The sequence below is a fragment of the Triticum aestivum genome, chromosome 3D (genome assembly GCF_018294505.1).
Source record: "Triticum aestivum cultivar Chinese Spring chromosome 3D, IWGSC CS RefSeq v2.1, whole genome shotgun sequence".
In the NCBI taxonomy this organism is placed as follows: Eukaryota; Viridiplantae; Streptophyta; class Magnoliopsida; order Poales; family Poaceae; genus Triticum; species Triticum aestivum.
The window spans coordinates 497,082,685-497,097,882 of NC_057802.1; the positions used below are offsets into that span (position 1 = coordinate 497,082,685).

General features: G+C 52.0%; 2 protein-coding genes across 2 annotated transcripts; one reads left to right on the forward strand and one right to left on the reverse strand.

The window, feature by feature from the left end:
* The first annotated feature begins 3,068 nt into the window (after positions 1–3,068).
* On the forward strand, positions 3,069–5,330 carry LOC123079950 (dnaJ protein homolog 1). Its single transcript, XM_044502789.1, has 3 exons — positions 3,069–3,375; positions 3,492–3,844; positions 4,682–5,330. Exons 1-3 carry the CDS (start codon positions 3,199–3,201, stop codon positions 5,127–5,129), a joined length of 978 nt encoding a protein of 325 aa, XP_044358724.1. The 5' UTR covers positions 3,069–3,198; the 3' UTR covers positions 5,130–5,330.
* Positions 5,331–6,093: 763 nt separating this feature from the next.
* LOC123079949 (glycosyltransferase BC10-like) lies at positions 6,094–8,249 on the reverse strand. The gene is made up of 2 exons (XM_044502788.1): positions 7,023–8,249; positions 6,094–6,908 (listed from the first exon to the last, which is right to left on the reverse strand). Exons 1-2 carry the CDS (start codon positions 7,539–7,541, stop codon positions 6,255–6,257), a joined length of 1,173 nt encoding a protein of 390 aa, XP_044358723.1. The 5' UTR covers positions 7,542–8,249; the 3' UTR covers positions 6,094–6,254.
* Between the last annotated feature and the right edge of the window lie 6,949 nt (positions 8,250–15,198).

Below are 15,198 nucleotides of genomic sequence, written 5' to 3' on the forward strand. Positions count from 1 at the left end.
CATGCGCGCCGGAAGAATCCAAGGCGCGCTCTGCCATTGACTAATCCCAGCTCCGTCTCGACGGACTATACTATACGTACAACACACACCCGTATCATTACGAACATATCTTGATCCCGGAGGTAATAATAATATACTACTAGGCGCTGCGTGTCGCCAGCGTGACCAAGGGACAAAAGAAGAGTCTGGTGACTCAGCGGCCAGCGAGACAAACAGTGTGAGGGTCCGATCGGGTGGCGACAAGGGCATGCACGGGCAGCCCGTAGTAATGCCGCCGGTACGTACGGACAGTAATGTCTGCTGCTAACCACGCCGTACTTGTCATTCGCCAATCATTCACCTGCCCTGCCGCGGCGCAACGGGTTAAAAAGAAGACAAACCACATGCATGGCAGAGATCGAATCATCGAGCCATGCAAACCCAAACACGGCTCTCCTCGCCGCAGTTCGATCTGCTCGGAGGCAGCGGTCTGCTGGACGCGGAGAGCACAGCCAGCTGCTCATGATTATGTTTATGAGTATGCTCCTCCGTCTGCCTGCTGGTTCATGATGTTACTGTAGCGGCCAACCGACGTTTGAACGACGCGGTTCATGACAGAGATTCCAACGACTTTCGTGGGGATCTAAATTTTCTTGGGTTTCGACTGAGCTTGCTTGCGGAGTAGATTGCTGAGCCGTCTGCGCTAAGTTGATTTCGTTTGTTTTTTACATGTTGATTGTGATCCATTCTTGTTTTTTATTTTACGAATCGAAGAACAACTAGCTAGAATAACCATACAGCTGACGACGTCGACTTGGACATAAAAAATCAGATGGCTCAAATGTTACTTCAGCCCATATCCAATTTAGAAATCACCGGCACACTCTGTGGGGCGTAGATTTGTGAGAATCCAGTCAGGATCAACCAAATTGATTTACTGTCGGTCATGCATTATTTTCCCCACAAATAATTGATTTTATTGACTAAAAATGAAACATCAAGCGGATACAAACATAATGAGCACACATACAGCCTATGCATAGTTAAGATTCACATAGCCAACATCAACACAAACAAATGAAACACGCCGGCAGATAGCAAAGTCATACACGACCAAAAGCTATGTCTAAGCAAGAAAAAGAGAAAAACATCTCAAAGCGATCAGCATTGATCCACAAACTATAGCAATGACCTTATCCACACCAACTATATCTTGACATCTTAAGAACAACAAAAGTTCTTTAACAGCAACGCCTTCAGGAAGGGAACAACGTTTAAGCGCCGCCGTCGCGGAATCCGGCCACTAAAGGCTAGATTCTAGATTTTCACCGTGAAGGTCAAGTATGAGCATATCCGAGCAATGCCTTCAACAAGGTAACGATGCAAAACAACGCCATTGCCAGGTATAACCAACTGGGTCAGACTTAGGTTTTCACCCCGGAGCTCAAGACATGTTACTCGAGTCAATATGGTGTCACCTCGAAACTGCTCTATCACTGCTTTGTAGATAAATTACAAATCATAGTGCAGTTAAGACAAACGCTTCCCTTCAGGTTTCGTCGGTGATCCCACGGATTCGCCTTCCCACTGCCTACCGCTCTGGCAGTCAGTGACGGGGAGGGGAATCTTGATGCCTTTGCTCCGGCTAGTAGTTTATGTTAGGATTTTTTAGCCTTCACAAGTGTGGTGCTCAGGCAGATGGCCGCGCTTCTTCCTCGAGGTTCACTTTCAATCTTCGAACATCATTGAGTCTGTCCATCTGGATGTTGTCGATAGAGCTTTGGCATAGATTCCCGCTGCCTCCTTGGGGACTCGAGGTTAGGGTATCTTGTCGTGTGTGTGCAACGGCGAGATTTGATGTCAGTTGCTTCAGATCTGTTAAGGGTTAACATCGACGACCGCGGTTCCAGGGGCACTTGTCCTTAGGGGCATGTGCACGAAGACTTTCTGGCTGTCAACGGCAAGGTCAAGCTAGCTTTGGTAGGGGAGTGGCGACAACAACGCGGCGGTGGCTAATTTTGGCGACGATAGTGGCCCTTTGATGGTCTGGAGACCTCGATATAGTTTTTTTTTATTTGATCTGAATATTTTCCAAAAAAATATGGCCGTAATGATACAAGATACTAGACAACCTCTTACAAAGCAGATATCGGGATAACCGGACAACACAAAACACATACGACTATGTTGCAAAAAAACGTACGAAGGTCTAAAGACAACAACACACCACGCCCTAGAACACCTAAGCCACGAGAAGGCCCTAAGGACGCAAAGCGTCGCCTCTGCCGAGCTCGAAGAGACAAGGGTCTTCACCCGAAACTATAACACAGAGAGGAGAACCACAACGATGTTCACAAGAGAAGAGCGGCCACACCAAAGCGCAGCTTTCGTTGGACATCTCACCCGTGCCAGCACAAGGCCTCCAGGATTACCGCGACGAACACAAACCTCGAGATCCGCTCTGGCGTCAACGCTACCGACGACAGAAAAGCGAGCCCGAGCCACCCACCGCTACACCCCCTCGTCGCCAATACGACCATCCTTACCTATCCGGAGCAACAGCCCCGACCCGCCCTCGGGCCCAGATCTGGCTGACCAGAGCACGGACCCTAGGTCAGAACCACCGCCGTCGCGTGTGTAGTCGTCACTGTCAAGGCCCGCCCCGCCCACCACACTGTTTGCCACGGCGCCACAGGGCCTAGCGCCTGCACCAGGGCCTGGCATGGGGAAGCCGACCCGCGCCGCCCCCGTCGCACGGTGAGTCGGGGACAAGACAGAGCCTCGCCGCCATCCATCGGGCTTCGCCTGGCCGTGTCCTCTGGCAGGGCGAGCGAGCAAGAGGATGGTCGGCGGCGGAGATCTAGGGTGTGCCCTCCCCATCGCCTCGTGGGGCGACGCGAGAGGGGTGATAAGATTTTTCACTTTCACAAGCAGACAGAGCATGGAAGGCTCCATCCATTGACAATTCAACCTCACACTATGGCCCCACATGCACCACCGCTGGTAGTAACAAATGCAGTAGATCTCTCCCTCTCTCTCGCTCCAAACGGTTTCAAATAGATCGCCCTGCATAAAAGCCACTCATTTCTCCCACTGGCTCACTCTGCTTCCGCTCTCCTCATCCTCTCTGCCACTAACCACCTCCCTCCTCCCTCCCCTCCCCCGTTTCGCTTTCCCCCGCGACCGAATCTCCAGCGGCGCCGTCCCCCTTCGGCCCCAATGGTGAACCCGCCGGAGCTCTACCACCGGATCCTCGACGTCCCCAGGGGCACCTCGTCGCAGGGGCTCCGCGCCGCGTACAAGGGCCTCGCCAGGAAATGGCACCCCGACAAGCACCCGCCGGCCTCCAAGCCCGAGGCCGAGGCGCGCTTCAAGGCCATCACCGAGGCCTACGAGGTGAGTAGCGCCCCGCCGCCTCCCTCCCCGCGCGCGCTCGTCGCCGCCGTGGAAACCGCATGCATTCGCGGCTCGTCCTGATTCGCTGTCGGCGTGGGCTTGTTTTGGTTGCGCAGGCGCTCCTGGACCAGCAGGAGAACAGGGCGGTGTTCGGGGTGTGCAACGACGATCGGGCGGCCGAGATGTTCGGGACGTTCGGCGCGGGCGGGGGCGGGGGCGGCGCGCGCATGGCGAGGACGCGCAGCGACGACTTCTGCATGCGGAGCGCGCCCGCCACGCCGGCCAGGGAGTTCACCAAGGTCTACAGCTCCGGCAACACGGGCGGGCGCCGCGCCTTCGCCGAGTTCTCCAGCTCCATCATGCGCAAGGCGCCGCCGCTGGAGCGCGCCCTCGAGTGCACGCTGGAGGAGCTCTGCCGCGGCTGCAAGAAGCAGGTCAAGTTCACCCGCGACGTCGTCACCAAGAACGGGTACCGCCACTCACTCGCCGCTTCCTCCTCCCCCCACCCAATCCATGAGCAGGACTGATTGAAACTTCGCCTGAATTCTTAAAGAAAACAAAATACTATCAATTCACGCGGAACAGGCCTGATGTGATCCATCACCCATCTACATGGGAGATTTCGACGGATCGATGCCTGGAAAATTTCAGGGCAGGCAAGAATTCAGACTTTCTCCCCGACGGCGACATCCATTCCACCTTGGCACCTTGCGCCCGCGCCCCAATTCGCCGCACTGTTCCCAAATCCTCGGTGCACAGTAACCCAGCACCATTGCCGCTCCCTTTCCAGCCTACGCCGCACTTGTTTTTTACAGTGGGTGAACTGCTTTATAGCCTGCCTGCATTCCTCAGGGGAATATTTAGCTTACTTTGGAACATAACAACCAAACCTTTAGGCAACTGCTCTCCGGTGCGCGCCTTTTTTTACCTCGCGGGGCATCTATGCTATCCTTGCAAAGATTATCCTACCTAACATGAGACGTAACACGACCACTAATGATGTTCTTGGAAAGGGTTTAGTGTCAGGGCCCTGTCTCGAGGGGATAATTCTAAGGCTTCGGTTGCTTTCCTTGCCACATATGTGTATGGAAATTTGTTGGGGCCTTTGATTACCCTTCTTTTGGACCTATAATCTAACAAAGATGTGGTCCTTTGACGGTATTAATTCATAATTTCGTTTACATGTGAGGGTATGGCCTAGGAGGGTTCAGAGACAATGACTCCTGAGCTTCCTTGCTCCTTTAGGCTCTATCCCCTGGGAATGTTGTTGGGCTGATCACCATCACATGATTAATGCCTTTGACAGGTCAATAGTTAAGAAGGAGGTGACCCAGGCGATCATGGTGAAGCCGGGGTGGAGGAAGGGGCACAAGGTCACCTTGGACGGCATGGGGGACGAGAGGCCGGGGTGCCTGCCGGCCGACGCCGTCTTCACCGTGGCCGAGAAGAAGCACTCGATGTTCAAGAGGGTGGGCGACGACCTGGTGCTCAAGGCCAAGGTGCCGCTGGTGAACGCGCTCACCGGCTGGTCCTTCTCATTCAGGCTCCTGAGCGGCAAGAAGGTGAGCTGCAAGTTCGACGACGAGGTCATCTGCCCGGGGTACGAGAAGGTGATCAAAGGCGAAGGGATGCCGATCGCCGAGCAGAGAGGCGCGCGGGGCGACCTACGGGTGAAGCTCGAGATCGTCTTCCCGGAGCAGCTCACCGACGAGCAGCGTGCCGGCCTCGCTGAGATCCTGAAGGACTGCACCTGAGTGAGTCTGCAATGTTGTTGCTAGGCCCAGCTGTATGTATAAGTTTTCCCGGCCGTGCTGTTAATACCTCTCCAGAGGGTGTGAGTACATAAAGAGATGGGTCCTTGTACATACAGTTCAGTTTTTCTCTCTCTCTATATATGATATATGATGAAACGTGAGGCAAGCATTATGTGGATAGTATAGTAAATGTTTGGTCCATGAGCTGTATGTACACGCGAGATCTCGCCTTGTTTTCTTGGCCTCTTGATGCCTCCAGTTCATTCATTCCATTAACTATCTGAAGGTGCAGTTAATTGGTGCTCGTTCCGTCAGTTACTAGCGTGCGCTGGTGCCAGCTTCGCGATAATCCCTTGCTTGGCCGAGGAATTTACATTACAGGTTTGCTTTGTGCATTCCCCAGCTTTTCCTTGTCACCAACTGACAACCTGGTGGTGCTTAAATCTCAAGGAATTCAGGACAGTTTCACCAGTTAATCATACTGCTGCAGATGCTTGGATCGTGGATGGGCCATTTGGTAGGCGAGAAAAGCCCGGGCGATCCGGAGAAATCGACGAAACTGGACCATGGCAATGAATCGCTCGTACTCGAGCGTGCAAATTGAATGAAATGATCTAGCTGATGGGAAGGGAGGGGAGGGGAGGAGGAGCTGGAATTGATGGTTGGTGCAGCGCAGTTCCTCCAGCAGATGTTGGGCCCCTGATGCTCCTGGAAAGGAAAGAGCAACCAAACCAACCCTGTTTGGGAGTTGTGGTGGTTCAGTGCCAATTGGCGTTTGGTAGCCCAGCAGCAGCAGAACGGAGCAACTTGTGTGTGTGCTGCACTAGTGCCAGTAGGTGCTGCACAAACACCTTGGGACAACTAGGCAACAAGTTCTCCACCAGTCAACGTGGTGGAGATATGCTGCTGAATGCTTATCCCTAAACTAACCTTCCTTTTTTTTCTCTTTTCTCAGACCATGCATACTGTAGCGAATTCGACAAGATGTGGTGCCGGCAAATGAAGAGGAGGCGTTTTATGTTCACGGGTCACAGGATGGTCAAGAGGCTGCTGAATATAGATCCTAAGTTACAAACATGGAAGAATTGGTCCGATCATCGCCGGCGGCGGCGCGGCGGGGACTAGCTAGTACCCCATGACCGCCGACGACATGTTGAGCAGGGGCCCGAGCGTGTCGGGCGCGAACTTCCTGGCGAACAGGAAGCACATGGACGTCGGCCTCTGGTTGTAATAGCAGGGCCTGTCGTTCCTCCACCTCCTCCTCCTTATGCCCTGGATCGCCGCCGCCGTCACGTTCCCGGCCGTGTACTTGGCCGGGTGCGCGCCGCCCTTGGACCAGTCGACGTACGTCACCGTGCGGTTGGCGTTCCTGGCGCCGTGCAGCATGTTCACGGTGGTCGGGAGGTAGTGCTCGTCCGGGTAGCACGACGGCCGGCAGTGCCGCCGGAAGAGCGGGTAGTACTTGGTGTCGGCGAGGACGTCGATGGCCAGGTCGCGGCTGAGCTCGAACCACTGGGAGCCCTTCCTCCACTGCGGCAGCCTGATCGCCGGCGCCATGCGGCGGCTGTACCGGCCCTGGCACTGCTTCGTCTGCTGGAAGTAGACCTCCACGAAGCTGTGCCGTGAGCCGATGAGGTAGTCGTAGACCGCCCGGAAGCTGTGCAGCGGGATGCAGCTCTCCGAGAGCAGCACGAAGCGCTCGTTGGAGAAGTCCAGCAGCGCGTTCGCCAGCAGCCGCTTCTCCGCGTCCATCAGCGATATCGACCCCCACGCCGTCTCCTGCACGCACGCACGCGGAAAAGAATTAATGGCCGCACGTGAGGATGCATGCCGCCGGTCATGGCACCGGCGGCATTGTGCTGTGCCGTGTCGTGTAGCATGTACGTTACGTACCTGGCTTGGGATTTGGCGGCCGTAGAAGGGCGAGTCGGTGGAGACGTTGACGGTCATTCCCGGCGGCGCGTGGACGTAGACGGAGAAGCGGTCCTCGTTGCCGCGGAAGAAGCGCTCCCAGAGCGGGGCGAGCGGCAGCTCGCCGCGGCCGGTGAGGAACATGAAGGCCACCTTGGGCACGCGGTTGAACGGGTACTCGGCGGCCACCGGCACCATGGAGGCGCGCCAGAAGAGCTGGTCGTCCGTCATGTCGTGCATGAGCCGCGTCGGGGCCACGAACTCCGCGAAGCCGGCCTCCGCCTCGGCGCCGGCCTCAGCATAGACAGTGGTGGTGGTGCTGGGGAAGACGATGTTGTTGTAGGTCCTGGTGTACTGGGTGCGCGGCCCGGTGGCCGTCCAGAGGCCGGCGATCACGCCGACCGCGAAGATCACGAGGAACATCACTGACCTGGCGAGGCAGGTGGAGGACTCCTTCCTGGTGAACATAACCCTCAAGTCGTCGACGACCCCGCCCTTCATGGCCGAGCTCCCTTGTCTCCACGCCACGCAACAAGACGCAAACGTACAACTCCACTACGCGGCAAAACCAAAACCCCTCCTCGACATGAACGACGGGGAGAGCTCTGCTGCTCGATCGGTCGACGGATTTAAACGGGAAGCTCGGCGGATCGCTTGCGAGGCTCGGCTAGCAAAGCATACGATGCGATGCCAGGACGAGCCGCGCACTCCAGTACGTATACCTCTCTGGCTCCTGATTCCCGGGAGCTAGCTAGCCTTCACGGGCAAGCCATGGAGAGAGGCGGAGAGCCGGAGAAAGGTATATGCAGCCGCGGGCCGATCGATCGGTGTTTCCCAGGATGGCGGTGGTAACGTGCGAAAAACAGGCCGAGATGCGGCCAAAAGGAGGGGAGACCGAGATAGGGATCGAGGGAACAAAAAGGGGGCGAGGCGCGCGAGAGAGGAGGATCTCCCGCGTTTGAAGTACGTAGCGTGTGCACCTGGGAAGGCGATTTATATACGGCGAGCGCCGTCGCGGGGACACACGAGTCTTCTCGGTAATGTCAAGCCCTAGGTATGCTCGATCGATATGCTGTCCAGCTTGACGGGATATATGTCAGTTATAGTTTCGAGGACGTATATGCATAGGAATCCAAGGCGCGTACGTGCGCGCGCGCAGCTTCCGTTCCGGGTTGTGTATGGAAGCTTCCTCAAAATACATATCGGTTTTAGAAGTACATGAAGGACGTATGATTGCATGTACTAGCGCGAATACGCGAAGACGGCAATTTCAAGGATAGCAACGGGCATATTCGCCAAGGTGAAGTTTGGTAGATAGGTGTCGGATATGTGTAATCTGGCGCAAATATATGAAGGCGTCGTGGGTTAGGGTAAATAGACTAGTGAAATTGGTAGACAAACATAGATCAGAAAGGAGACGATCCAAGCACATGCGGCGGTGGTGGTCGGTCGACTCTAGCAAGATGATGGCCTCAAGGGGCTTTTGTGATACGGGGAGAAGCGTATGTGGTCATACCCTGGGAATGGTCACTCATCCATAAATCTCTTAATGAATATGGTATATATGTCTATTTCTGCAAAGCTTTAATCATGTAAATTTATCTCAAGTGGTATAGATGACTGTTGTAGGGCTTTGATCCTACTTGTGGTTCCACCCCTATCCTGCATGGTATGCCACATGGGCGGTCAACGTAAATTCAGGCCACTCAGTACAAGTCAAGGAGAGCTCAACAATAGTCGAGGAAAGTCACCCCCGGTCAACAAAAGTAAAAGTCCAGCGAAAGCTTCATGATCAACAAGTCAAAGGAAGAAGACACATAAAAGAATAAGTCAAAGATGAAGGCAAAGAAGCAAAGAGGCTCAAAACCAAGCTAGAATGCCTTCATATGGTTGGAGGGAATCTTCCCCTCATTGGTCACCCTTATAACGAAGTTGATATAAGGGGTTGACCCTGGACTTGGGCAACCGCCACATTGGAACCTCACGCAGCCGATTGGGACCATTTTGGAGCTTTACCCGGACTTTTGATTCGGATGTCGACTCAGTCGGGTGGCTTCCTAGACTTGGATGTAGCTAGGGGAGTGTCGTAGTCGATCTAAACCTGTCAGTTCGGGCATATGAGAACCTGTCAGTTCAGGTATATGATGTGTTCGGTTGGCCTATAAGGGACGGTCGAACATGTTGGGTATACGACTGCACCCATGCAATGAAAAATCTATTCGAAGTCGTGTTTGTGGTCTCTATTCGAATAGTTGTGTTTGTGGTCATGGATGATTTGGATCTTGTTGACTTGATCGTCGAACAACTACAACCTTAATAATTAAAACTTGTCAACCGTGTGAGATTCTTCCTCATGAGAGACAAGGTGGTGTTACGTTTGTGGTTAGGTAGGTGGATAGAGTAGATGATCTACGTGCTTGTTTACTTTTATGCACTTTCTCATCTTATCTCCAATAGATGCATGTTGTCGTTTGTCTATATAGAATGCTTAGAGCTTGCGTCGTTTGACCACTTTACCTCTTCCTTTGAAACATGCTGCATACAAATAAATTTGGTATGTGTAAGTCTTGTGAGTATATCTTGTTGGGGAATGTTGCATGGAAAACAAAAAATTTCTACGCACACGCAAGATCTATCCATGGAGATGCATAGCAATGACAAGGGGAGAGCATATACATACCCTTGTAGATCGCTAAGCGGAAGCGTTTATTAACGCGGTTGATGTAGTCGTACACCTTCACGATCTGTCCCGATCAAGCACCGAACGTACGGCACCTCCGTGTTCAGCACATGTTCAGCTCGATGATGTCCTCGCCTTCTCGATCCAGCAAGAGAGGCGTAGTAGTAGATGAGTTCCGGCAGCACGACGACGTGATGACGGTAGAGGTGAAACTATTTCCGCAGGGCTGCACCAAGCACAACGGTTTAGAGCGGAGGACGAACTAGAGGGAGAGGGGGCACCGGCACACAGCTTGGGGATTTGTGGTGTGTGGCACCCCCTCCCCTCCTCACATATATATGGGTGGAGGGGGAGGGGAGGCAGCCCTAGTGTGCGCCCCAAGGGGCCGGCGGCTGCCCTAGGCGCCTGCTTCCATATTTGGTGCATGGGGGGAAGGAAAAGGGGGGCCGACTGCCCTAGGGCAACCCCTCCTTCATTCTAGCGTGCGTGCAAGGGAGGTGGAGCGCGCCCAGTCCCCTTGTGGGGTGGAGCGCGCCTAGCCCCGAGCAGGGTGGAGCGCGCCCAACCCCCTTGTGGGTTGGTGCGCCTCCCTCCTTGGCCCATGAGGCCCACCAAGTAGGTATAACCTACCAGTGGCCTCCCGAAACCCCTTCCGGCATTCCGATGGTAATCCGGTGCATTCCAAACCTTTCCGAAACCCGAATACCTTCATCCTATATATCAATCTTTACCTCCAGACCATTCCGGATCTCCTCGTCACGTCCGTGATCTCATCCGGGACTCCGAACAACATTCAGTAACCAACATACATAACTCATATAGTACTATATCATCAACGAACATTAGGCGTGCAGACCCTATGGGTTTGTGGATGATGTAGACATGACCGAGACGCTTCTCTGGCCAATAACCAATAGCAGGACCTGGATGCCATATTGGTTCCTACATATTCTACAAAGATCTTTATCGGCTGAACCTTTATGACAACATACATAGTTCCCTTTGTCTGTCGGTATGTTACTTGCCCGAGATTCGATCGTTGGTATCTCCATATCCAGACTCCTTCATGCGCTGCTTCCGAAGCAGCTATGTACTCCGCTTCACATGTAGATCCCGCCACGACGCTCTGCTTAGAACTGCACCAACTGACAGCTCTACCATTCAATATAAATACGTATCTGGTTTGCGACTTAGAGTCATCCGGATCCGTGTCGAAGCTAGCATCGACGTAACCCTTTAAGACGAGCTCTTCGTCACCTCCATAAGCGAGAAACATATCCTTGGTCCTTTTCAGGTACTTCAGGCTATTCTTGACCGTTGTCCATGTTGGGGAACGTAGCATGCAATTTCAAAAAAATTCCTACAATCACGCAAGATCTATCTAGGAGATGCATAGCAACGAGAGGGGGAGAGTGTGTCCACGTAGCCTAATAGACCGAAAGCGGAAGCATTAGTTTAACGCGGTTGATGTAGTCGAACGTCTTCACGATCCAACCGATCTAGTACCGAACGTACGACACCTCCGAGTTCAGCACACGTTCAGCTCGATGACGTCCCTTGAACTCTTGATCCAGCAGAGGGTCGAGGGAGAGTTCCGTAAGCACGACGGCGTGGTGACGGTGATGGTGAAGTGATCCGTGCAGGGCTTCGCCTAAGCACTATGACGCTATGATCAGAGGAGTAAACTGTGGAGGGGGCATCGCACACGACTAAGAGAACAATTGGTGTGCCTTTGGGATGCCCCCCGCCCCGTATATAAAGGAGGGGAGGAGAAGCCGGCCGGCCAGGAGGGGCGCGCCAAGGGGGGAGTCCTACTAGGACTCCTAGTCCTAGTAGGATTTGGCCCCCCTCTTTTCCTTTCTTCACCGAAGGGAAGGAAGGAGAGGGAGAGGGAGAGGGAAAGGGGGCGCCGCCCCCTCCCCTAGTCCAATTCAAACTGCCATGGGGGGGGGGGAGGGAGGCCACCCCTTGCGACCCTCCTCTCTCTCCACTAAGGCCCATGTAGGCCCATTAGTTCCCCCGGGAGGTTCACGTAACCCCTCGGTTATCCGGTAAAATACCCGAACCACTCGAAATCATTCCGATGTCCGAATACTACCTTCCAATATATGAATATTTACCTCTTGACCATTTAGAGACTCCTCGTCATGTCCGTGATCTTATCCGGGACTCTGAACAAACTTCGGTCACCAAAACACATAACTCATAATACAAATCATCATCGAACGTTAAGTGTGCGGACCCTACGGGTTCGGGAACTATGTAGACATGACTGAGACACATCTCCGGTCAATAACCAATAGCGGAACCTGGATGCTCATATTGGTTCCTACATATTCTACAAAGATCTTTATCGGTCAAACCGCAATAACAACATACGTTATTCCCTTTGTCATCGGTAAGTTACTTGCCCGAGATTCGATCGTCGGTATCATCATACCTAGTTCAATCTCGTTTCCGGGAAGTCTCTTTACTCGTTCCGTAATGCATCATCCCGTAACTAACTCATTAGTCACATTGCTTGCAAGGCCTATAGTGATGTGCATTACCGAGAGGGCCTAGAGATACCTCTCCGATACACGGAGTGACAAATCCTAATCTCGATCTATGCCAACCCAACAAACACCTACGGAGACACCTGTAGAGCATCTTTATAATCACCCAGTTACGTTGGGACGTTTGATAGCACACAAGGTGTTCCTCCGTTATTCGGGAGTTGCATAATCTCATAGTCAGAGGAACATGTATAAGTCATGAAGAAAGCAATAGCAATAAAACTAAACGATCATAATGCTAAGCTAACGGATGGGTCTTGTCCATCACATCATTCTCTAATGATGTGATCCCGTTCATCAAATGACAACACATGTCTATGGTCAGGAAACATAACCATCTTTGATCAACGAGCTAATCAAGTAGAGGCATACTAGGGACACTCTGTTTTGTTTATGTATTCAGACATGTACTAAATTTCCGGTTAATACAATTCTAGCATGAATAATAAACATTTATCATGATATAAGGAAATATAAATAACAACTTTATTATTGCCTCTAGGGCATATTTCCTTCAGTCTCCCACTTGCACTAGAGTCGATAATCTAGATTACATAGTAATGATTCTAACACCCATCGAGTCTTGGTGCTGATCATATTTTGCTCGTGGAAGAGGCTTAGTCAACTGATCTGCTACATTCAGATTCGTATGTATTTTGCAAATCTCTATGTGTCCCTCCTTGACTTGATCGCGGATGGAATTGAAGCGTCTCTTGATGTGTTTGGTTGTCTTGTGAAATCTGGATTCCTTCGCCAAGGCTATTGCTCCAGTATTGTCACAAAAGATTTTCATGGGACCCGATGCACTAGGTATTACACCTAGATCGGATATGAACTCCTTCATCCAGACTCCTCCATTTGCTGCTTCCGAAGCAGCTATGTACTCCGCTTCACACGTAGATCCCGCCACGACGCTCTATTTGGAACTGCACCAACATACAACTCCACCATTCAATATAAATATGTATCCGGTTTGTGACTTAGATTCATCCGGATCAGTGTCAAAGCTTGCATCGACGTAACCATTTACGACAAGCTCTATGTCACCTCCATAAACGAGAAACATATCCTTAGTCCTTTTCAGTTATTTCAGGATGTTCTTGACCGCTGTCCAATGATCCACTCCTGGATTACTTTGGTACCTCCCTGCTAAACTTATATCAAGGCACACATCAGGTCTGGTACATGCATTGCATACATGATAGAACCTATGGCTGAGGCATAGGGAATGACTTTCATTTTCTCTCTATCTTCTGCAGTGGTCGGGCATTGAGTCTGACTCAACTTCACACCTTGTAACACACGCAAGAACCCTTTCTTTGACTGGTCCTTTTGAACTTCTTTAAAACTTTATCAAGGTATGTGCTTTGTGAAAGTCCATTTAAGCGTCTTGATCTATCACTATAGATCTTGATGCCCAATATATAAGCAGCTTCACCGAGGTCTGTTGGGGAACATAGCATGCAATTTCAAAAAATTTCCTACGATCACGCAAGATCTATCTAGGAGATGCATAGCAACGAGAGGGGGAGAGTGTGTCCACGTACCCTCGTAGACCGAAAGCAGAAGCGTTATGTTAACGTGGTTGATGTAGTCGAACGACTTCACGATCCGACCGATCCAAGTACTGAAGATACGGCACCTCCGTGTTCAGCACACGTTCAGCTCGATGACGTCCCTCGAACTCTTGACCCAGTAGAGGGTCGAGGGAGAGTTACTTCAGCACGACGGTGTGGCGACGGTGTTGGTCATGTGATCCGCGCAGGGATTCGCCTAAGCACTACGACGCTATGACCGGAGGCGTAAACTGTGGAGGGGGGCACCGCACACGGCTAAGAAACAACTGTTGCTCCTTTGGGGTGCCCCTGCCCACGTATATAAAGGAGGAGGAGGAGGAGGCTGACCCAAGGGGGCGCGCCAAGAGGGGGGAGTCCTACTAGGACTCCGTTCCTAGTAGGATTCGCCCCCTTTCTTTCCAACGGAGAGGGGGAAAGGGGAAAGGAGGGAGAGGGAGAAGGAAAGAGGGGGCCGCGCCCCCTCCCCTTGTCCAATTAGGATTGGGCAAGGGGGGGCACCTCCCGTGGCCTGCCTCCTCTCTTCCACTATGGCTCATTAGGCCCATTAACTTTCCCGGGGGGTTCCGGTAACCTCTCGGTACTCCGAAAAATCCCCGAACCTTATCGGAACCATTCCGGTGTCCGTATATAAACTACCAATATATCAATCTTTACCTCTCGACCATTTCGAGACTCCTCGTCATGTCCCTGATCTCATCCGGGACTCCGAACAAACTTCGATCACCAAAACACATAACTCATAATACAAATCGTCATCGAATGTTAAGCGTGCGGACCCTACGGGTTCGAGAACTATGTAGACATGACCTAGACACATGTCTGGTCAATAACCAATAGCGCAACCTGGATGCTCATATTGGCTCCTACATATTCTACGAAGATCTTTATCGGTCAAACCGCATAACAACATACGTTGTTCCCTTTGTCATCGGTATGTTACTTGCCCGAGATTCGATCGTCGGTATCATCATACCTAGTTCAATCTCGTTACCGGCAAGTCTCTTTACTCGTTCCGTAATGCATCATCCCGCAACTAACTCATTAGTCACATTGCTTGCAAGGCTTATAGTGATGTGTATTACCGAGAGGGCCCAGAGATACCTCTCCGATACACGGAGTGACAAATCCTAATCTTGATCTATGGCAACCCAACAAACACCTTCAGAGACACCTGTAGAGCATCTTTATAATCACCCAGTCACGTTGTGACGTTTGATAACACACAAGGTGTTCCTCCGGTATTCGGGAGTTGCATTATCTCATAGTCACAGGAACATGTATAAGTCATGAAGAAAGCAATAGCAATAAAACTAAACGATCATAATGCTAATCTAACGGATGGGTCT